Source organism: Eutrigla gurnardus (genome assembly GCF_963514095.1).
Source record: "Eutrigla gurnardus genome assembly, chromosome: 4".
Taxonomy (NCBI): domain Eukaryota; kingdom Metazoa; phylum Chordata; class Actinopteri; order Perciformes; family Triglidae; genus Eutrigla; species Eutrigla gurnardus.
In genome coordinates, this window is record NC_139918.1 from 31718153 (window position 1) to 31741352 (window position 23200).

A 23200-nucleotide genomic window follows, 5' to 3' on the forward strand; every position below is an offset into this window, starting at 1 on the left:
AAGGAAATAAATGCATTGATTTGTGTGTTTTTAAAGTTGTTCCAGATTAAGGAGAAACAGTTCATTGTTTTCAACTGTCTTGACTGGACTTTAAATGAGACCCCCAACAGCATATTCAAGGACAGAGGATGACTTCCAATGTCAGACTTATATTCTGCAAACCCAAAGTGCAGATGAAAGATTTGTGTGAATAGTTTGGGGAGTTACAGACTGTCCGAGCATCTCCAGCCTGGAACTTTGAGGCAGCTTGAGGAAATTACTATTTCTAGCCTCCTTCCCTCTCTAACACACACACACAGCCGACCAAAGATGTGCATTGTGTGAATACAGATAGTGACCTATATGAAATCCATATCACACACACACACACGCACGCACGCACACACACACACACGCACGCACACACACGCGCACGCGCACACACACACACACACACACACACACACACACACACACACACACACACACACACACACACACACACACCATCAGGCTCCATCTCAAAGGCTGTTTGAAATCAAATCATTCCTCTGATGTGCATCGTTTCAAATGCACGACAATAATCCCTATAGGCCAACGAAGCCGGTCTGAAATGCCATCCTTTGTAATGTTTACTTTCACATCATTTGCAGAAATATGAGTGATGATATTTGGTCATAACGTCAGAGGGGGAGGGGGGTCTATACGGCTCCATGTAAAGGGGAGAAAATTACAAATAATCAATAGCAAGTTTACATACAAACACTCAGAGAAACACATTTGTTTTGAATCCAAACATCCCCCCCCCCCCCCCCCCACCGTACAACACAACTCTGTTTATCCGGAGAAAGAAAACGGTCTCTTAACGGAAACAGAACTGAGCGTTTAAAGTGAGAATTATGCATTCAGTGGAGCTTCATTCCTACCCACGAATCATCACCGCAGCGCATCAACACGGACCATTGAAGCGTGCGCGCTGAAGCAGTGCGCCCCCCAGCGGCGGAGCAGCGTCTCGGCGAGTATAAAAAGCCTGTGGATGCGGTCGGTGCCGCTGAGAGAAGATGCGGCTGCAGCCTGAACGCTCCTTAAAGCCGATCTGTCCGCTTCAAACACTCGAGCAAGTTTAGAAAACCCACGCAACTCCGAGGATTTGCACAGGACTAAAAGAGGACGATGGAGATGTAGACTCTGGAAGTTAATTAAAGAGGGAATCATGCAGAGCAACAGCAGCACCTCCGGAGCCGCGGCGGCTCTGAGCGTCTGCGGAGGAGAAGGGGATGAACGCGAACTCTCCAAACTTGTGAGCCCCACGGGAGCGGTCTCTAGTCTGGCTCTGAACATCTCTCTGAACTGCTGGCTCCACATCCTCTCCGAGGAGTCCTCACTGGAGCTGCACGCGGACAGCGCGAACCTGGTGGTAGGTCGAGTTCAAATAAATCCATGTGTCCGGATGATTGGAGCATGAATCTCATTGGCTATGTGCGTAAAGTAAGTGATTGTTGTATTTGGCTTGAATGGGACTATTAAAGGTCAAAAGGTGACCAAATAAAAATAAAAACCTCTGTGTCCGACAGGTCCGAGTCGTCATTGCCCTGGTCTACCTGGTGGTGTGCGTCCTGGGGCTTGTGGGTAACCTGCTGGCACTCTTCCTGCTCCACTCCCGCCGCCGGGGCCGCCACCACTCCTCCATCGACTGCTTCGTGATGAGCCTGGCGCTGACCGACCTCCAGTTCGTCCTCACCTTGCCCTTCTGGGCCGTGGACACGTTGCTGGACTTCCGCTGGCCCTTCGGCCGGGTCATGTGCAAGATCGTGAGCTCCGTCACCACCCTGAACATGTATGCCAGCGTCTTCTTCCTCACCGCCATGAGTGTGACGCGCTACCACACCCTGGTTACCTCCCTGAAGATGGGCAGCCCGCGGATCGCCATCGCTCGGGCCAAGTGGGCCAGTTTGACCATTTGGGTGGTGTCACTGGTGGCCACCCTGCCTCATGCTTTCTACTCCACCACAGTCCAGGTTTGTTGAAGTCAGTCTGAGCCGTTTTGGGCCTTGAAGCCTGTCATGCAGCTGTCGTCTTGTTTTGCAGGTATCGACAGATGACGAGCTGTGCCTGGTGCGCTTCTCTGACTCCGATTCAGGTCGCTTGGATCCCCAAGTCCTGCTTGGACTCTACCAAACGCAGAAAGTCCTCCTGGGATTTGTAGTCCCCTTGATCATCATCTCCGTGTGCTACCTCCTCCTCCTGAGGTTCATCCTGAGCAGGCGCACCGTCGGCAGCGTGGTCGGTGGGGGGGTCACAGAGAGGTCAGAGAGCGAGAAAGGACGCCACCGCCACCGCTCCAAAGTCACCCGCTCCGTCACCATCGTGGTTCTGTCCTTCTTCCTCTGCTGGCTGCCCAACCAGGCTCTCACCCTGTGGGGGGTGCTGATCAAATTTGACCTGGTGCCCTTTAACAAAGCCTTCTACAACACCCAGGCCTACGCCTTCCCCCTGACTGTGTGCTTGGCTCACGCCAACAGCTGTCTCAACCCGGTGCTCTACTGCCTGATCCGGAAAGAGTACCGAGCTGGACTGAAGGGGCTCCTGCTTAGAGTGTCTCACTCCGTCCGAAATGTTCTCACTCTGCTTCTGAGAGGGAGGAGAGTGGAGGAAGCACCACCCGGCCTGGTGATGACACACAAAGACGTCAACATGTGATTTACTCTGTATAAAGGAAAACGTTTGACATTTTGGTAAATGCAATTATTTACTTTGAAGATAGATATCGCCGTCCATGTTTGTCACCTAAATATGAAGCTTTGCCAGCAGCTAGCGATCTGAGCTTGGCACACAGAGTGGAAACAGCTTATGAGTAGTTATGGGTGGGACTCGGCTCTGACTAGCACCTTCCTGGTTTGCCAGCAGGCAGCTAATCAGCAGAACTACGCCAAAGGCATGGCCTGCCCTACTCTGTCTCTGGTTGGCAAGTACTCGCTGCCTGGTTAGGGTTTAGGCATGGAGTGAGATCGATTGGGGTAGATCTAATAGCATTATCATAAGGACATCAGGGAAAGCCAATCTGAGGCAGAGTAGGTTGGATCAAGTCGTCACAGAATAAATACGGCTGCCAGGTTTTCGAACAAGTTTGTTAAAGAGCCTGTGTGTAGGATTTTTCATGGCACTGGTAAAGTTGCAGATTGAATACCTCACCCAGTTTCACCCAGTCAGAGGTCCGAAGGCCTTCAGGTGTCGTGGAAACACAGACGGTCCTCTCTGGAGCCAGTGTTGAACGGCTCAGTCTAAGCTAATGAAAGCATGACGATTCTTTTGTTCAGGTGATTAAACACTAATTAAAAACCGCTCAGACTATTATGCTTCATTTGTGATAATATCTTTGCCTGAATGCAACACACTGTTTATTAATTAAAGAGCTTCAGGGGTGCTGGAAGTCAGACTAACTTACATTTGGACGGTGCTGGGCTAGCCGTTTCCTGTTTCCACACTTTGTGTTAAACACAAGAAAGCATATAAGCGCATTTTCCATGCATGTCAAACTTTCCCTTTAATACTACACTATATGTTCCTTTGTGACTCATCTTTCTGCACCATTTGTTGCCGTTTTCTAATCACTCTCCCGTATGACACTGTGATTCCTCAAAATGCGTTTCAGCCCACAAACTGGACACAAACACACTTGAGCATCCTCACCTATTGCAGACAAATCTGAACTATGTTTGAGCTTTATCGTTCACCTTTTATGAAACATGACATAATAATTGGTGACAATTACCTTCTTGAAAACGAGCCAGCTCTCGGTTAGACTGCTTTCTTATTTCTTTCTTCTTCAAAATCAGGCAAAATACATTGTGGTGTTTGAATAGTCCAACCTGCAAATGGATTTTTGTACTTTGCACCTCAAACACCTTCACAGGATATCATGAGGACCATAAGATTGTTACCGTTTCATAATATTTGTGTAATTGTTGCTCGCGCTATCAGAGCACTGCAATCCGATCTAGCATGAAACTCGTCGTGTCTCAATGTCTGCCTTGCTGTAACTGCTGTGAATAGTTTGTGATTTCACGTATGTGACATTAAATAAATCCGAGAGGACAAAAGAGTTCAGCAACGTCTCTGAAAAGTTAATCTCGTCTGCAGCCGCAAAACCGTGAAAAATGACTCAACCGCACAAAAACGGCTCCACACTTTTGCCCTTTTGCAACCTTTAAAATCAGGACATGGATAACCATCTTCAGCTGACATGCAAATATCACACAATTCTCCACCACAGTCCCCTCCATTGTGAGCCATTTTGGCAGTAATTACTTCTTCAATCAGGAGCAGTTGTTTATCAGCGGCTGCCGGAGGCTCCGAAGCCACCGGGGAGTCAAGATCTTCAAGCTGAGTGGAAAACAAGTGTGATTTTCTCTTGCTTGTGTTATTGTTGCCTGGGATTTAATGTTTGTTCACTTGAACCCTATTCATAACTCAACCATTTGCAGAAACAGCACATCGTGGCCCTTTGTATTTCACAGAAAAGAAGCAACAAGTACAAGCATCACAATCTTATGAGCGCCCAGCAATTCATCTTCAATAACAGGGAGTTATTGACTCCAGTCGTCATCCCCATAATCCCGTATGGCCGGTATGGATTGCTAGTTTAATGCAAATTACATCCTCAAGATGTGTATTTTCCAAGAGGAGATGGTTAAAAAATGATGTGCATGGATGGTATATACATAGAAATGGGTCGGAGCCAATCACTCTCAGACAAGACACGATACATCTTCACATCTCGGCAATCAAAGCTGTCTGGAAAGCAGCATGAATGCTACTGCTGCACACAACTCTATTCTTACACCCACAATAGAGCAGCTGTGTGCAGGGAATTTGACAATACATGATTTCCAAAAAAGCAAGCAACCAAGTAGGGTGGCACACTGAAATTCAAAACTCTCAGAAGCAGCAAGGACATGGCTTCCATAATGGTAGCTGCAGCCCTGCGGAGCACTTTGAATTGCAACCGAGGTGTTTGATTCTGAATAATAAATCTTTCATGAAGAGGCTTCTAATTTCTTTGTAACAATCCCAGGCCATGCAGTTACTGACCATTCTGCCACGTAACACACGTATGCACCTTCCAGGTAGGTGGCAGACAACAGGGCTCTAATCTAGATCCTCTGATCTTGGGCCTTCTTACAGAGTTTAGTTTCCGATTTGTAATGAAGGAGCCTGTGAACATTAACACTTCAGAAATTGTTTTATGTAATGCTTCAGATCTGCCTCCACACTAGGCTGTCTCTGACTGCTACACAGCTCCAACGATCTCCACAGCAATTCTTTAGGGAGGGACTGTATGCTTTATAACTTTTACTGATCACGTAAAAAGTGTTAGACTTACATCTCCTGTGTAATCTCCTCTTCCAACACGTCTCAACATGTGTCTGTGCAGCTCTGGATGATGTACGCTTTGTGGGATGGTGTGTTATCCTGTTGGAAGTATTGATTATAGGATGGGTAGACTGTGGCCATACAGTCATTTGAGTTAGTGTCACCTTTCTAGCCAGCTTGAATGGTTCTCTATAGTTCCCCCGCCATGACTGTTGCAGAGGCATAAAATGGGCCGAGGCCATTCAAAGGGCAAAGGGAGAACAGTTAGCTCATTAACAGTGTAATTACCCATTCACAGAGCAGTGTGTGTTACTCATGTGTGCTAGTATCTCCATTGCTTAGAAATGTGAAGAAACAAAAGTACCAGTGCAGTAAACACCTCATTGTTTTTCTCTCTCTTTGGTCCTCTCCCTAGTGACATTGGCTTCTAGGAGAGACTGAGTGTGATGATTACGTTTTGATGACATTTTATAACTCCCAACGTGTCCGGCAGGTGTGCACCTTTAGAGACGTTAATGAGGAAAGAATCGTTCCATTATCTCCAGTGAACAAACGCATGCTGTCTCCACTTCCTTTGAAACGTTGGTTCACATTTGCAACTAGGTCACTGCTGTTTGACAGTACCGAACATACAGCACAGTTACATTGGAGCTTCCACCAGGAACCGGTTGTGTTTATTGCAAAAACTATTGTGTATTTGTAGATATATATATAAAAAAAACAACTGACTTTTTACAATGTACAAATATTTTTTTCCTGAGATAAAAACATTTTCCTAGAAACTTACAGGGTTATTATGGTCCATTTACAGCCAAGCAGCAGCAAGTTCTCCACTTATCTACAAGGTGGAATTATACACATAACAATGTTCATATAATGCTAGAAGCACAGCATTGAGTTAAAATATTCCCCAGCTATATGAAGCTACAAGTAAGATTTGGAGATGCTCACTTGATATCTCTTCTTGTGAAGGATGGAAACCGAGGTGTCTTTAAAGGCAGCTCGATCTGTAGGGATGAGATCTGGAGCATATGGATATGAATAAAGCTGCAACGACTTTACTCACTTCATGAAAACCTGTATTTATAACTCTGTGCTCCAGACCTCATCTCATTGCCTTGTCTGTTAAAGACGAGTCCTCCAAGTGAAATAAAGCTCCCAGTTGCACAAGGGTCCCCCGTATTGTGTCCATACAACAGGAGGCATGTATTGTACAGGCATTTCAAAGAAAACAGTCCCAATCCACCGATGTTCATGTAATGGTGTCATCCCTTTACCCGGGACACAATCACCTGGCTAATTTTGTTGACGAGGTCAACTGAGGAGTCAATTTCACGTCACTGTTCATCGTTGCTGTAAGAAAAATGGGTTTAACAAAAGCACAAAAATAAAAGTGTCTTTACTCCCGAGCGTGTAGAATGACTGAACCTTTGTCCACCTTGAATTGTAAAGTATTTTCTTTATGGGTTTGTGTTGAGAAGTTAGAAATACCCGAGGCTATTTCTCTTCATTTATCTTGAGTGGAGAGTCCGCTCTCTCCCTCTTTACTGAGACCGTCTCCTCCTCAACACTCCCATTGTCTGTTGTTTCCGTTACGTCTCGTTTCCTCTCCTCCTTAATCAGTTCCTTTTTCACCTTTTTCTTTTCTGGAACTGCACGTGCTGGTTTGACGTCGGCGGTGGACTCCGAGGCAGCTTTTGAGCTCTCGCAGACAGTCGGACCCTCCCACTTAGGGACGTCCAATCCCAGCAGCTCCATTAGCTGTTTCATGACATCATCCACGTAACTATGGATACGCAGGTGCACGTGCTTGTCCTACAAGACAAAAAAATACAACTGAGAAATGGCGAAAAAGACGGGGCACATGAGCAGGACAACAAAAACTAAATTTTGCCTCTGATTTGTGCAGAGTATTTCCAATGCCATTTGACGTTTCCACACATATGTTGGTGCATGAATGAGACTAACGTGTTTCGTGGGCTGCAGGTTGACGATGGCCAGTTTCCCGCCTTTGCGCTTGGTGAGAAGAGGAAGGTCTCCACTGGGTTTGATTTGCAGAGAGGTGCCGAGCGTCAGTGCCAGGTCTGCTCGTCTGGGTGCAGACGGTACAGAAATATGCTATAATCATACTAGTCACACACATTCTTCTTACTTTCCTGTTATTTAGGGGCGGTTTTGTGTGGTTCACCTGCTGGCATCTTCTGCTTTATTCAGGTCTCTGTCAGGAAGAGCATCCTCCCAGTCCAGTATAGTGCTTATCAGCTTTCCTCTGTTTTATATTAAAAAAAAAAATACACAGTCATAATAATGAATTGATCATGGGACAATCGGGATAAAAAAAAAAAAACACTCACAATAAGTCGATTGCCACTAATTTCCATTATCAGGATGATTGTGAATATCGTCACATATGTGAATCAAAAATGCTGTGTAGCTCCCTATCATGGTGGAGAAGTGAAAAAAAGAGCCTAATTTAAAAAATAAATAAAAGGCCTCAGGGAATTATCAGAAAGGGCAGAGGCACAAAATTTGATTTGTTTTATATACACCCATTATTTTTTATTTGTCCTTTACGATCTTCGTTAAAATAAAAGATGTGTTCTACCCATGATGCAATGAAAATATTTGTTTACCAACAAAATGTACAGTTATATTATCCCAATAATCATCAAAATGTGCTTAAAACTCTAAAAACCAATCGGCAGTTAAACCTACTAGAATCATGCCTATAGCACGTAGAACATTAATGGTCATTTGAAAATGCAGTGAAAGTAAGAGTTACCTGCAGGCTCTGAGTCCCCTGGATCGCACCACATCACAATAACGCCCCGTCGCTTTCAGTCCCATCACACCGATCACCTTTTCTCTGACATACTGCCTGGAAAACCAAGACAGACTGGATAGTTAAGTTACAGTTGAGAAAGAAAACGCTTCTTAGAAGCACCACACCAAGGTCGATTAATACACGAGTATTCAAACACAAAACAATCATGACATAGACTCTCTATAGCCACTCTATTAGACAACTTCTGGCTCTCTTCTGACTGTGTGTGTGTGTGTGTGTGTGTGTGTGTGTGTACATACCTGCCACACTTCTCACACTCCTCCACAAACATGTTTCCATGAAGCTCTGATAAAAGGTCCCTGATCAAAGAAGAGGGAGAATATTCCACAAAGACAGAAAGATTATAAAGATGATATTCACTGAGAGAATTGTCTCTGAAGTTAATGTCAGAACTCTTCAACGCAACTTTTTTTGACAGTCCCTGCTACATTAATATTCTGAGGCCTCGTATTCATTTCTGCTTGCACCGGGCATCTCAGCTGATTAGTGGCAACCGGTTGACTTCACCAGTTCGTCTGCTGCCTCGATGATTTCCTCAGAGAGCGAGCATTTGGAGGTCTATCCTCGTCTTAAAACCAGAGTTTAGAGGATGAAATGGCTTACGGGGAAACAGAATCCTTCGATACGCGTAAAAGGCTGGGTTTATGTGCTGCATGTAAAATTGGTTTCTTGGCCTTGGGTTAGTCCAATATGTTTGGATAGTCCAGAGACTCGCCAAACATTTCCCATTACACTGAGCATTGTTTGAATTGAGCTGTGTTTTAAGAGCTTCTCTTTCCTGGTGCTGCTGTGCTGTTATCACAAATATTCATATTTAAAATCACAAACCAACATGAGACGATAGTTAACTCACACAACTTCTAATAACGTACATACTTGTGTTTACTAGAAAAGAATGATGAGAAGATGCAACAAACTATAATGTGCTTGTTTCATCCACAATAAGGAATTCACTGGATTTGCTGAACAAGTTAACTTTTCCTCTAAATAAATAGCTCACGTCCACTTCTCACTTATTCATTCCCTCGCCTCTCCACTTGCTCTACTTCAAGCTCAAATCATTCTGCACAGCGATGTCATCTTATATGATCTAAAATCACACACACACACTTTAGATCATATTAGATTTTTATATATATATATGCATGCGTATGTTTTTGATCGGATCATACATCTTTAAAGCTGCATGAATTCATATTTTTATTAGAATGTGGTCTCTAGTGAGCTGTGCTTTAGTATCTTCCAGGCCACTGTTTGGGTTTTATGGCCCACAAATTACGTGGTTTGGTTGATTCTCCCTGCTCATCCTTGTTTCCAGCAGCAGCCATTTTTTAGAGGAAAAAAACCTCGTTATACTCGTTAGCTAACTGCTGTGTTCAAAATGCCAGGTGTGTGTGTGTGTGTGTGTGTACATCACGCTGCAGGACAGGAGGAGGGCGGACTTACCTGGGGAAGCCTGACCGAACATGTAAGCCATCGACATTCTGACTGACGAGGTACTTGAGGTAGCCGGCCCTCTGCAGGCCGAGGAGGGCCAAGTGAGTGAAGCTGGGCCGGGCATCTTCAAATGTAGTGTCAAAGTGAGGCGACTCACCCTTTTCCTCTAACGTCCACACACCTTTTGGACCCCTGAAAGAGAATGTGGTGATGGAAGTGTTGACAGATAGTAGTTGGACTCAGGACTGGACAGGTTATAATGCAGTTTGTGGACTGGAGGTGTTACATATCTACAATTGGTAACATACTGTGAAACGGTGCACGTCCGAGCTGTGAAAGACCAATAAAAAACAACGTACAAAGATTCTCCTACTACAAAGAAAATAGGAAAATAAAATGTATGAAATCTGTTCGGATCCCATCTGATCCATGCTTCTTTGATCAACCAGTCAGTTTTGGGAGTCTAAATGAGGGATGAACGCAGCATGACAGCATCCATGTTACTTCGCGGATACAAGACTTATCTTTATGCATCAGATGAGGGAACGCATCCTATGAATCTTCAAACACGGATTAATCTCTCAACACCAACATGATTCACTGGCCGCTCAGCAAAGACCAGTTTACAGACAGCAGCATTAATGGAGAGGCCTTTGCATTATTTACTACACGCTTATCACCATGACAGATGTTGCAGGTATATTCACACGTTTCGGTGTTCTCAATAATATCAATCAGCTGGAGAATGTATGTGTGTGTGTGTGTGTGTGTGTGTGTGTGTGTGTGTGTGTGTGTGTGTGTGTGTGTGGACCTGATGAGGACGTAGAAACCTTGGCTTTAATGATTTTGCTGTACAAGGTCGTATTTATCTGACTGACAGGCAGACTAATCAATTATGAATAGGTCAGGTTCTCCAGCAAACATCCCCAGGTATGCATATATGAATTCTCACTCTGAAATATCTGACAGTCACATCAGAGTGAACTAAATTAATAAGTTCACTCTGTTCTGAACTCAATTAATAAGTAGAATGTTCTCTATTGTATGTGCCACAGCTCAGCAATTACTGCAAAAGACGTGTTTGCCCAGTTTTAAAGGAATTTCTTTTGATATAATGGAAGAATGCAGATTGAGCCAGGATTTAGATTGGCCTTTGATATTGTTTTTACAGAGTTGGATCTGACAAACACTAAGCAAGTACTGCCCCCATCTGCTCACAGAGTGGTACTACAAGAGAAAGCAGGAGGCCGTTAAGAGGTCCACATTATGTCTGAAAGAAATTGATTCACTGTATTCGACAGTATTTGTATTAGATGCAGCAGCATGAAGCTGGCCGTTGTTATCCCCCAGCATTACAATGTTATAGAATCCATTTGCCAACTCAACACACAAAGTTATATAAAAATGAATTCATCATAATGGGGATGTGGTTCATGGTACAAAGAAGTAATAGGAAAAGCAGTATTGTGCTGATGAGATGTAGACAGGAGCTCAAAGGAAATAAAGGAATCTCCATTATGTTAGTAACATTATCCATAATTCCAAGGTGGCCAAGAGTCATTTTCTTCTCTCTATATAAACTGCATCGTCAGGATACAAGCCTATACTAAGTTCATTTGAAATCAATCAAAACATCCTAAAAGGAATGTTGTGAATCCTGATTATAGTTTGTGTAGCGGTGAACATACTTTGCACAGGTTTTGCATCGTCTAGCTTTTACAGTAAAAATATGGAGGATAAATGCACATGAGCATTGAAACAGATAATACAAATGTCCCCCACCAGTCATGTAAGAAGTTAATTAGGGGCCTTTTTTTAAAGCGAAAATTGCACTTAACTTGAGAGAGAATGCGTGAGGTATGGGTTGCCTTGCTCATATTCATGAGCATGAGAGACGGCTGAGAGAGAAAGTCAGTGTGTTTGTGAAAAGAGAAGAAATGTAGTTGTGGCTCACCTGAAGTCGGGGATGCCTGCTGAGGTGCTGATTCCTGCTCCAGAGTGGACAACCAAGTACTGAGACTCTTTTATCAACTGGGCAAGGGTCTCCACTTTAGCCTTCAGCTCCTCAGGACTGTCAAACGCCTGCCACAGAAGGAGCAGACATCAGGTTAAAAACAGCTGATCAGTTCTGGCACATTGGAATATCACAGTTTTCTAGAACAGTTCCGTAACACCGAGGGAACAAAGAGGGATATTTTATCTAGACCAGGTGAGTGATATGGTCCAACGTGGATATGACGGCCATGCAGGGAAAGATATTCTCAATTCATTTCACACAAATGAAGCCAGAAAAGACCAAAACATTCATGACAGATATGAGGCTTGCCAAAAAAGCATTATCACACAAAAACGAAAACATAAAATGTTCACAATAATCAACACTCAAATGAAAACCTTGTCTAATGTTGCAGTGAAAGTAGTGTCTTCTACTGTGTGCAAAATGTTTTGCTATGGAGTGAAATATTGAATGCATTATCTCTCTCTATTTAACTGCTGAGGTCACCCTTACTATCCTGTAATGTAATTGTCAATGCAAGTCTGGCATGTAAAACATATGGGCAAGTAGATTCTTTGCAGACGGGACGGACACACACACACACACACACACACACACACACAGAGACACACACACACACACACACACACACAGAGACACACAGACAGACACACACACACAGACAGACACACACACACACACACACACAGACACACACACACACACACACACACACACACACTAAAGCTGTTAAGCTGATGGATCAGCTTCGACCCTCCTTCAGCCAGCGGTGATGCAGTAAAACTACTGAATGGAGCCCTTTTTAACAGACTAGTGACGTCACTGCTGAGCCACTTCAATGCTAGCTGGTGGTTCCTTCACTTCACGAATTACTCGTTTACTTGACTTTTGTTGTTTTTATATTAAGCGTATTTTAACATGTTTTTCCCAATTGCCCATCCTAAAGACGTAACGTGAACCAGGCTCCTCTGCTAACCTGCTAGCAGTGGGCGAGAAGCTAATGTTAGCTAACAGTAGCTGTCGTTTACCTCGGGAAGTCCACAAACACCTTTGTCCGCGTACGGCGAGAGTCCGGCGGCGTAGTTCACAGACATGGCGGCCGTCTCTTTATAACAGTGAGGAAGGCTGTTGTCTCTGTCTTTATCAGTGAAGCAGGTTGTTGTCTGGAAGCTGTACCGCCTGCTGCTCTGGGTCGTTCTTTAACCGTGTCATCAGGCTGACGTCATCCGTCTGCGACGATTCATTCTGCATTCACAAACATTGGGGAAAATGCCCAATATCTCCTCGTCCACCCGGAACTCTATTATCGAGGACTCCGTCTAGTTTCTAAAAACAGCTGTAGACTGTCAAATGAAAGATAACTGTCCCCTGCAGACTGTAGGATGTATTCATGTGGTATTTCCTTGCCCAGGTATTTCCTTCCTCACGCAGCAATGTTTAGCTTTTGTTCTTTGAGCTAGTCTGTTTCTATTTAAGTTTACGACGCTTCCGAACTAATGGTGGACATTTCTGTCATACAAATCAACCAAAAACGTGACGTCATGACATTTGCAGGGCGTCAAAAAGTTTTTACTCAGAAGATGAACCGATATTCCCACGTGACCTGAAGGCAGCACAGCGTCTTCAAGAGCATGAAAGTGTCTTTTCCACTGGGTTGTTAATTAATTCCTCCATTATTAAATGACCAAAGACAGACAAACAGACTCATAACCGTGTATAGATTAAATATAGATATTAAACACAAGAAAGCTGAAATGTGTGCATTCATCTTTCAACATTTTCAAAGAGATAAATATACACATGGATATTGTAATGCTCTACATAGTTTGTGCGGGGAAAGAAAACCTTAAAGACATAATAGACACTGTTCTTATGCATTTAGGTGAGTATATTTTTACATTTCCATTTCAAACACACTGAATAGTTAAAATTATGCAACAAAGACTGTGCAATTTTTCCCAATAAATCTTTATTTTCTAGTTTTAAATAGATGAAAATAAAAAATAAACACAGGTGAACAAAACAATACCGCGACCGTCCACACAGCTACATGTGCATATCAGTTGTGGTTCCTGTTGAAGCTGTAAACCAACTCTAAACTCCGTTCACTTAAACGTGTTGTCATATGTAATTCATTATCCTGAGAAATTCAGTATGAAATCCTAATTTGAGTAAATTAAACAATCAATATTGCTGATGCAAAAAATACACACAAAGACCCATGCACTCTAAAAATTATAGCAAAACCTCTCTACTCTCCAATGACACAAATAATAGAAATGATGGGGGGGGGGGGGGGGGGGGGGGGGGGTAATCCTGATTGATAATCCTGACCCATACTGCAACAACACCTTTTGACAGACACTTTTCCGACAGGAGGTTGGGTTTCTTTTTCCAATCAAACCTAATAATCGCATCACGTAAATCATTGCAAGCAAAGGATTGCAGGCATAATGTCTAACCAAAGAAAGAGACACTAAAATAACAAAGCCTACAAGAGCAAAAAGAGACAAGAAAAAATGTTTTGGGCTTTCTTTACCACGCTCTCCCAGGTCTCTCAAAGAGCAAACCTGAGGAGAACAATTCTGATCAGTAATCAGTTCTGCCCCCCAACTAACTTCCCCACATGACTTTTAAAATCTGAGCTACTTCAAATAACATAAGCCCCACACTCAAAAAGACACAGAAACACATCCAACAGTAACCAGAAGAAACACAGCAAAAGATCAGTTTGTAGTTACCAAAACCGTTCACGTGAGGATTTTGAGCCACTCACTCAGCCTGCCAGCCGGTCCTCCAGATACAAAGTTCTCTGGTCTCTCGGTCAACACAAGTCTTTCTTCTCATCGAGCTGAACACAGATCATGATGTAGGTAAACAGTCCATCAGCAAAAGGGACAAAAAGCTTCGGATGATGTTCTGTCATGCACAAGAACTTTGAAAACATCGTCCTGTGACATCCCGTCACATTGAAGCCAGACAGCTTGTGAAACTTGGAAATGTCCGGTTCGATGGGTTTGCTGTAGATTGTTCAGTTAAAAACAGGCTGCTTGAAGCCCTCAATCTTCTGTCAGTCGCTGAGACCAACTACTGGTGAGCAACGTCCAGTTACAAATAGGAAAATAAAAGATATGAGAGCGAGGCGGAACAAAGTTTGGAAGTGTTTGCACCAGTGCAAATGTTGCTGTTGTTAAAAGTGGTATTAACCCCACAATACTATATATGTACAGGGGACTATTGACTAGACAACTCAATAGGATTAAGCAGTATTCTCTCAAAGTAAGGTTTGAAAATGATCATGTCTGCAAAACTGAAGGAACTGGTGACTTTTGTGCTGGTGCAAATTTTTTCTGGGTTGAACCTTCCACAACGGAGCATTGATTTTTGCCTCTGAAAATATTCAGAGGCTCAGGAAAAAACAACAACAGCTCTTTTCATTGGTTTAGGAGTGGGAAGCTTCTTTCTTGGGTGTAGACCAAGAACTTCTGGCAAGCCAGAAAAAAAACAAAAAAAAAAACAGGTAGTGCATGTCAGCTACCCCGAGGATGCGGTATAGAAGCATGTCACGACTCCTCGTTGCCCGAGTCATCTTCATCGTAGCAGCAGTCGCCGTCCTCGCCCTCCACGTCGTCGTCATCATAGTAATAGTCATAGAAGAGGTCGGAGCCTTCGTCGGGGGCCGGGGCGCGTGTGCGGACGCAGTACTCGGCCAGCGTGGTGGGCACCTTCACGCCGTCACGCTCAGCTTCCGCCTTGGTGGCCAATACCTGTTTCCTAAGGGAGATATTAAAAGAATATACATGTGATGATTGTTCTTCAAACACGGTCTACTCTTGTGGGGAAACTTTAATAAAGTACGGCTGTTTACCTGATGATCTCTACATACTCCCGGTCTTTGCCCTTGCTGTCCCTCCATTTGCGGTACATGACTGAGGCGTCTACGTTGGCAGGAGAGAAGGTGTTGGGTTCATTCAGCAGCGAGATCACACTCAGCAAAATGGTCCTGGAAGCAAACACAGAAGGTGAGTGGCAAGTAAATTGTTAAATCTAATAAATAAAATATTTTATTTTAAATAAAAAAACAAAATTGTAGCTATCCATTCACTAATAGGCAGCACTTAAGGTGAAATCCCTCTATTTAGCAATGAGGAAAGAAAGATGTTCTGTGTTTAAATGTACACCTCTAGGGATAGTTTAAGTGTTTATTAAACTAAAGTATTCACCCACAATTCTAACTTCTCCTATTACAAATGTGTTTATCTATATTGTTATACAGCAGCCTCCATGTATGGGTGCCCACAGGAGAACTTATAGTTACATCAATAAACAATTAGGGGTGATTTAACCATTTACTAATCAATTGTCTAATCATTTCAGATCCATTGTGAATACTGAAGGAACACATTCTTCATGGACGTCTACATCTACTGAGAAAAAAAAAGTTATTATTATATTACTACAATTTTCTTTTGTTTTTATTGAATCTTCCTGGAAGCTATTAACTTAATGATACATTTATTACTGAGGTAGTAGATGATTAGTTAATGTTCCCTTGTAGAAAGCTATCGTCACTTTTGTGATTCATTCTCAGAGGTACTATAAATTCTTAATTTAATAACCACATATTTTTATGCAAATTAATTAAAGCCTTGATCATTTTGGCCATGTAAAAATATAAACTAGTATCCTATTGTTCCACACACTATGAGTTGCTCTACATAAAGGGTACCGAATTATATTTTTAATACATTATTCATAAAGATGAATATAATTGTGTTTTTGACTGATTAAGAGGTAGGGGTTCAGTTAAGTGCAGCTTTTTCTTTTTTGCAGCAATGGAGAAATAATTGATGTAGTGGCCGTTGATAAATTATTTGGAGGAAATGGGGCTCTGACACTAATCCACCATAGAGCACTTTTGTTTAAAGGAAACTATTACCGTCGCATTGTAAACGTCCACACTAATTGCACAACAAACAAACATACAAAAGGGAGACACCCAACGATAGCACTGGCCCAAATAATATTAATAACACGTTACACATGTGTTGGCCAGAGCCCAGCTATTAATTAACTGTGTGAAGAAACTCTCCACTGAAGCCAAACGTCACGGGAAAAGGGTATGAGTCACGTCAATCATCGGAGTGGTGGAGACGAGACAAAGAAGGGAGGCACCCAGAAAGGACCGACACAATGAGGGAGAGTGCTAACCGGACGTTCTGGGTGGGATTCCACCTCTCTGAAGGCAGCTCTCCACTCTGCGGGTCGTCGACTGGAGGGTGCAATATAGAGATACACACATCTCCGTTCTGTAAAAAAACAGAGGAAATCCACTCATTTCATTGTGAAATGCATCATCAGGGCACAGAAATGCATTTCATATTTAAAAACAGAATGAGTGTGCGATACGTTACCTCATAGATGTTGGGGTGCCACATCTTGGTGAGGAACCGGAAGGCAGGTGGGGAGTACGGGTAGTCTATGGGGAACTTGATCCGAGCCTGGGTCACACAACGGGTCATAACATATGGATATGTTTTACTGACAGTCTTGAATCTCGTTCATTTTAATGTGGTGTCATGCCTTGGTGCAGTGAATTATGTTTATAATTATGTATTTCTAATCTAATGTTTCTCGTGTAGATTAGCTTTTTAAGAAGAAGACTGTTGTGCATTGTATTGTATTATTTATAGACTTTATACTGTAAGTGACGTTATTATGTGCATCTGCCAGATTTGCCAAAGACAACATCCCACCTTGGTGATAATAAAACGGTTATGCTCACCTTAAAGTAACCCCCTTCATAGTGAGTGTTTGGGGGTCCGAAAATGGCCACTTCCCAGTTGTACATGTCGGCTTCGTCCACCAGTGTAATTTTGAATCCCTCGACGGGCTCCTCCTGAAGACTCTTCATCTCCAGCATGAGAGCTTTCTGTGAACTGGCAACGTGAGAGTGGTCGTGTTGCGCCATGCCGAAGTTAGGTAGCTTCACGACGACCTGCAATCAGCTGACGGCGGTTTGTTTACACGGACGCGGCGGAGTTAGCCTAACTAGCCAAACAACCTACCGACACTGTGGGGAGAAACGCTGCGTTCGGAGACAATGAAACAGGCCAAACCAGCCCGGCTGCGTTCAAGTCGAACAAAAGGTGGCCTCGACGTAACCCCGAATTACATTAAATATTCACCGATGGCGCCAACACTTTGACATGTGTGAACCAACCGGACCATTGTGGCTGAGCAGCGCCTCCGGCTTTAGTTGATCTAGCTGGCAGGGACCACGGGTATAAGCCGTAAATCTACTGGTAGCTGCTGGCTAACGTAGCTCTCCCTTACGGAGCAGCCGAAGACGAGTTTTCCGGGGCGCGAACACTTCGTGACTTCATACGAGGCTCAGAAGAGCAAAAGCAACGCGACGACTAGTTTCAAATGACAGCAAACAGAAGCTCCACCGACCAGTCGGACGTGTGGCTGATATCGGCCAAGCAGACGGCTGGATAAAGAAGAATGTTGCTGAAAGAGAGCTCCTCTCCCCCTCAACACAGGCAATGGCCTTGTGTTGTCTGGGATTTGTAGTCCACGCTTCGTCTGTAAACACGCCTTTTAACTATAAAAGCAAGAAAGACGCCATACAATGACATAAACAAATAAAATACGAGCTTACATAAATACAATCTGAACCGAGCGAAACGGGTTCAGATGTGGCAACATCTTTCCAGTCTTCATTTAAGAGTGATTTGAGACTACATTTGCCTGACGTCACAAACACACGAATGTTGTTTGTGTTTCAGGAAACAGCTGCGACCCACATTAACTCTCACGTTATTTGGAGGAAATTAAACATATATATTATGTTACATTAATCTAAGACACCCCGCGTCCCAAACAAACGGCAATCAACAAATTATATGTTTTTCCACTTTGTTTTCGCGATCTTAACTCGTGACGTCTTGGATATGCGCATTTTTCTAGAAGGACCCTTTGAGCTGTCTTCTTGCTGCCTGTCTGTATAATTAATTTTAAAACCAGACAATTAACCCCATTGTTTTTGATACGGATATCAATTGACTGTCCATTTAGTTAATTACAGGTTTTACAACCACACAGGTGTGCTCTACACCGTGTAAGAACACAAAACCACCTTCTTTGTTACCTCTTATTTACGCGACAACGTTCACTTCGGACCCGCAACGGCAGAGAGTTCGCGATGGATTCGAAACCACGACGTCGATCCCGCTCCAGAAGTCGGAGTCGGGAACGACGAAACCGATCCAGAGCGAGCAGGTCTCGATCTCCGGAGGAAAGGAGATGCCATGGCCGGTCTTTGGATATGAAAAGAGCCGCCCGTGGACGGGAACGGTCAGGAAGCCGGACCTCCAGCGATGGCTCTCCTGAGCGTCGGCGGCCTCAACACAGGGACCGTCCGGGCTCCAGGAGCGACTCGGAGAGCGACAGGAAACGAGGTCCAAACCGTCCCGGGAGCAAGTCGAGGGGTCGGTCATCAAGGTAAATGTATCTCCTGTGTGGTAGTGACGTCGGTACGAGTGTTTAACGTGTGGTACGTTGTACGGTTCGTCCCGCAATAATAGGAATGGCGGTTAACAGTGTTTTAACAGATGTGACTCTTCTAATTGCTGCTAATATTGTATTTTTGTTTGTGTAACTTCGATTGTAGGCAAGCTTCCAATAAAACATGTATGTATGTAAACACATTTCGGTTAAACGCAGGTTTAAAGCGGTGCTTTTGTGTTATTCTTCATGGAGAAACTACGTTTTACAGATCTGTCGGCAACAACGAATGCCTTTTTCCAGAGGACATCCTCGGTTTAGGGTTAACTTACCAACTCCCAAGGCAGCTCTTTAATATGGTCATTCTGGCTTAAGAGTAAAGAACATGACTCCTTCAGTCTATAATGCATGTTTGCTCAAACATGAGTAAACACGTACTAAATCACTTCTTCTGTCTCAGTGCTGATTCAGGTGACCCCAAAGTCAGGAGGGGGAGAAAGGAAATTGCGAACCGGAGAGGAACATCTGGAGAGAGGAAGAAGGAAAGGTCCCAGTCAAGCTCCGACTCCCATGATGGCAGCAGCGACAGAGAGAGGGGAAGACGGAGGAGTCCTGACAGAGGGAGTCCAGTCAGAGACAGACAGAGGAGGGAACGAGACAGAGAGAGGTGGGAGAGCAAAGACAGAGAAAGAAAAGGACAGGGAGACAAAAGCACAGAGCACAGGAAAAGGAGTGAAGACAGCAGTAAGAGAGACAGAGAGAGGCAGCGCTCTAGTTCACCAGAGTCATCTGATAGCTCGGGGTCTGAGTGTGGGGGCCGTGTAGTCAGAGAAAAGGAAGATAAAAAAAAGCAGAGGGATATGATGAAAGCGCTGGAGACACCAGAGGAGAAGAGGGCCAGACGACTGTCAAAGAAGGAAGCAAAGGAGAAGAAAAGGAGAGAAAAGATGGGCTGGAGTGAAGAGTACATGGGATACACCAATGCAGACAATCCCTTTGGTGACAACAACTTATTGGGCACATTCAAATGGCAGAAGGTTTGTTGGAGAGCCGTTTTGTAAACTTGTGATTTTCCTCTCATAACAAAGCTCCGAGTATTGTAACTCACCCAAGATTTTTATCTTCCGTGTATTTTTTTCCCAGGCGTTGGATAAGAAAGGTATCGGCCATCTGGGAGAAAAAGATCTTAAAGACAGAAACAAATGTATTCAAGAGGAGAATCGCAGAGAGCTGCAGAAGGTATGAGCAGTGGGATGTTTCTTTTTGTGACAGTATATTAGAGTTATGAGTAACGGTCGTTAATCACACGAACATAAATGTGTATATAGGTGAAACAGCTGCGTCTGGAGAGGGAGCGAGAAAAGGCCATGAGAGAGACGGAGCTGGAGATGCTGCAGAGAGAGAAGGAGGCGGAGCATTTCAAGACCTGGGCTGAACAGGAAGACAACTTCCATCTCCATCAGGCCAAGCTGAGGTGAGCGTGCATCAGCAGTTATTCTATTTCCCCTTTTGATGTCGCAGAGAATATCTGTTGGTGTTCTGTTTGCTTGCAAAGTTCCAGTTAAGCTCCTCCAACTGTTGCTTAATAAGAACATTATTGTGTTTCCAGGTCTAAGATCAGAATCCGTGATGGTCGTGCCAAGCCTATCGACCTGTTGGCCAAGTACATCAGTGCAGAAGATGACGATCTCGCTGTGGAGATGCACGAGCCGTATACATTTCTAAACGGGCTAACCGTCACCGACATGGATGACCTGCTGGAGGACATTAAGGTGTGTGGTTATTTGTCCATTTAAGTGTAAAAGACTATATGAGAAGATCTCTAATCGCACACAATCACTTTTATGGGGGGGGATGTAGTAATGTGATTAAGATTACAGCATCATGTAAATTGTAGAATCGTTACAGTCTGCGTTTCTTTAAACTCATCTTAATGTCCCTGAGTCAGATGTCAATGAAGGGCACCAAATGCCAAAATGAAAACATATATAGTTGATGTCACGCTGACAAATGTTGGTTGTATATTCTTTTGAAGAACTCCATCTATACACGGTTAACAGAGTGTTGTTGTGCCGGTAGGTGTATATGGAGTTGGAGCAGGGGAAGAACGTGGACTTCTGGAGAGACATGACGACAATCACCGAGGACGAGATAAGCAAACTGAGAAAGCTGGAGGCCTCTGGGAAAGGACCAGGTACGGCATTTTCCGTGCCTTGTGGTCCATCTGCCCCCGTGCTCATCATTAGTTAAGGTTAATAACATACCTTTTCTTTCTCCGTTTCCCTTCAATGCAACCGTTTGATTTGTCAGGTGATCGTCGTGAGGGCATCAACACAGCTGTAAGCATTGACGTCCAGATAGTGTTCAAAGGAAAGACATACAGCCAGCTGCAGGCGCTGCACCTGAACATTGAGACGAAGATTCGGGCTGGAGGATCCAATCTTGATATCGGTTACTGGGAGAGTCTGCTGCAGCAAGTCAGAGTCTACATGGCCAGAGCAAGGTACGGATGGGCAGGAACCAATAGTGTTGTTGTTCTTGTAATCATTGGAAATAGTAGTTCGAGGAATGCCTTGTAGACGGTGGAAAAGTACATGTAAAACAACATTTTTGTCCCAGGTTGAGAGAGCGACATCAAGATGTGCTGCGTCAGAAGCTGTTCAAGCTGAAACAGGAACAAGGAGTAGAAAGTGAACCTTTGTTCCCCATCGTCAAAGAGGAGCCGAGAAGTGGTGATGAGTAAGTTGACTCGAAACAACACAATGCATGTCCATGCATACGGTCCGGTTTCAGTGACCGAGGTCCGACTTTCACGTGACACCATGTTAATTCTCACTTCTGTGTTCCAAAAAAAGGGAGACCACAACAGAGGAGCCAGGCCAATCCTCCTCCGCAAGAAATAAGAACAGAGAAACGGACCAGGATGAAGAGGGGGCGGGCCCATCGACGTCCACAGCAGGAACCGAAGACGAGAACCAAGGAGAAAAGGGCGACAAGAAGAGCGATGAAAAGGAGGGCGAGGTGGTGGAGGCGGTGCTGACTGAGGAGGATTTGATTCAGCAAAGCCAGGCTGAGTACGACTCTGGTCGCTACAGTCCCACGCTGCTCACGACGTCCGAGCTGCCGCTGGACACGCACACCATCACGCCAGAGGAGGACATGCACAGGCTGGATTTAGCACGCCGTCAGCTACAAGTCACTGGTATGAGATCAGAAACACACACCAGGAGCAAACGCACTCAAAGATTCCAAATCAGAAGAAAACTAGTTCCTGCAGAACATAAATCATGTAGCCAAGTAGGAGATAATGATGAGAACTATTTTTGCAGAAAGAAACTGAAGGAAATGCACACTTGGTACAGTAGGGAACCAGAACACCAGTCTTCTGCAGGATAGCAGTCCATTTCAAGCCTTTCAACTCTTGTACAAAATGTGTGTAAATGTGTGATTGTTCCTTCACCTGATGTCTTCTCTGTCAGGTGATGCCAGCGAGAGTGCCGAGGACTTCTTCGTACGTCGCGCCAAAGAGGGAATGGGCAACGATGAGGCCCAGTTCAGTGTGGAGTTCCCCGTCACAGGGAAGATGTACCTATGGGCGGACAAATACCGCCCCAGGAAACCTCGCTTCTTCAACAGGGTCCACACAGGCTTCGAGTGGAACAAATACAACCAGACACATTATGACTTCGACAACCCTCCGCCCAAGATCGTCCAGGGTTACAAGTTCAACATCTTCTACCCAGACCTGATTGACAAGCGCTCCACCCCGCAGTACTTCCTCGAGCCCAGTCCCGACAACAAGGACTTTGGGATCTTACGGTTCCACGCAGGCCCTCCGTACGAGGACATTGCCTTTAAGATTGTAAACAGGGAGTGGGAATACTCTCATCGACATGGCTTCCGCTGTCAGTTCGCCAATGGTATCTTCCAGCTGTGGTTCCACTTCAAGAGGTACCGCTACAGGAGATGAAAACCACATACCAAGATGAACCAAGACCCCGGTTGCTCGGTTTTAACCATACAGTCGATATTTTATAGGC

At 44.3% G+C, this 23200-nt stretch overlaps 4 protein-coding genes across 4 annotated transcripts in view; 2 read left to right on the plus strand and 2 right to left on the minus strand.

Annotated features, from left to right (window-relative positions):
• The first annotated feature begins 1078 nt into the window (after positions 1–1078).
• Positions 1079–3075, plus strand: LOC311012528 (relaxin-3 receptor 1-like). The gene is made up of 3 exons (XM_084008003.1): positions 1079–1396; positions 1554–1997; positions 2068–3075. The coding sequence occupies exons 1-3, from the start codon at positions 1193–1195 to the stop codon at positions 2677–2679; spliced, it is 1260 nt and encodes a 419-aa protein (XP_083864129.1). The 5' UTR covers positions 1079–1192; the 3' UTR covers positions 2680–3075.
• A 2933-nt stretch (positions 3076–6008) lies between these two features.
• Positions 6009–12825, minus strand: sirt6 (sirtuin 6). The gene is made up of 8 exons (XM_084007732.1): positions 12680–12825; positions 11589–11716; positions 9644–9826; positions 8437–8496; positions 8135–8230; positions 7541–7621; positions 7321–7444; positions 6009–7167 (listed from the first exon to the last, which is right to left on the minus strand). Exons 1-8 carry the CDS (start codon positions 12743–12745, stop codon positions 6850–6852), a joined length of 1056 nt encoding a protein of 351 aa, XP_083863858.1. The 5' UTR covers positions 12746–12825; the 3' UTR covers positions 6009–6849.
• Positions 12826–13600: 775 nt separating this feature from the next.
• Positions 13601–18193, minus strand: LOC311013025 (ubiquitin-conjugating enzyme E2 R1). The gene is made up of 5 exons (XM_084008887.1): positions 17437–18193; positions 17066–17152; positions 16863–16960; positions 15520–15654; positions 13601–15425 (listed from the first exon to the last, which is right to left on the minus strand). The coding sequence occupies exons 1-5, from the start codon at positions 17620–17622 to the stop codon at positions 15215–15217; spliced, it is 717 nt and encodes a 238-aa protein (XP_083865013.1). The 5' UTR covers positions 17623–18193; the 3' UTR covers positions 13601–15214.
• A 638-nt stretch (positions 18194–18831) lies between these two features.
• Positions 18832–23200, plus strand: part of cactin — a 4516-nt gene continuing 147 nt past the window's right edge. Inside the window, exons 1-10 of the mRNA XM_084008886.1 lie at positions 18832–19157; positions 19621–20197; positions 20304–20399; positions 20489–20634; positions 20770–20932; positions 21240–21354; positions 21471–21663; positions 21780–21899; positions 22016–22362; positions 22640–23200. The exon at positions 22640–23200 is cut by the window's right edge and continues 147 nt beyond it. Of these exons, the coding sequence (XP_083865012.1) occupies positions 18859–19157; positions 19621–20197; positions 20304–20399; positions 20489–20634; positions 20770–20932; positions 21240–21354; positions 21471–21663; positions 21780–21899; positions 22016–22362; positions 22640–23130 (2547 nt within the window). The 5' untranslated portion in view covers positions 18832–18858 and the 3' untranslated portion in view covers positions 23131–23200. The remainder of the gene's footprint in view (positions 19158–19620; positions 20198–20303; positions 20400–20488; positions 20635–20769; positions 20933–21239; positions 21355–21470; positions 21664–21779; positions 21900–22015; positions 22363–22639) is intronic.

What these genes read in the sequence shown, in the direction of transcription:
- sirt6 (XM_084007732.1), bottom strand. Translation starts at nt 12,745, where the DNA reads ATGTCTGTGAACTACGCCGCCGGACTCTCGCCGTACGCGGACAAAGGT. An exon ending in GCAGGCATCCCCGACTTCAG is followed by an intron (nt 9,827 to 11,588) that starts GTGAGCCACAAC and finishes ATTCTCTTTCAG; the next exon opens with GGGTCCAAAAGGTGTGTGGA. An exon ending in AAAGCAGAAGATGCCAGCAG is followed by an intron (nt 7,445 to 7,540) that starts GTGAACCACACA and finishes GTCTGCACCCAG; the next exon opens with ACGAGCAGACCTGGCACTGA.
- LOC311013025 (XM_084008887.1), bottom strand. Translation starts at nt 17,622, where the DNA reads ATGGCGCAACACGACCACTCTCACGTTGCCAGTTCACAGAAAGCTCTC. An exon ending in ATGAAGGGGGTTACTTTAAG is followed by an intron (nt 17,153 to 17,436) that starts GTGAGCATAACC and finishes TGTGTGACCCAG; the next exon opens with GCTCGGATCAAGTTCCCCAT. An exon ending in GAGTATGTAGAGATCATCAG is followed by an intron (nt 15,426 to 15,519) that starts GTAAACAGCCGT and finishes TATCTCCCTTAG; the next exon opens with GAAACAGGTATTGGCCACCA.
- LOC311012528 (XM_084008003.1), top strand. Translation starts at nt 1,193, where the DNA reads ATGCAGAGCAACAGCAGCACCTCCGGAGCCGCGGCGGCTCTGAGCGTC. An exon ending in CGGACAGCGCGAACCTGGTG is followed by an intron (nt 1,397 to 1,553) that starts GTAGGTCGAGTT and finishes TGTGTCCGACAG; the next exon opens with GTCCGAGTCGTCATTGCCCT. An exon ending in TCTACTCCACCACAGTCCAG is followed by an intron (nt 1,998 to 2,067) that starts GTTTGTTGAAGT and finishes CTTGTTTTGCAG; the next exon opens with GTATCGACAGATGACGAGCT.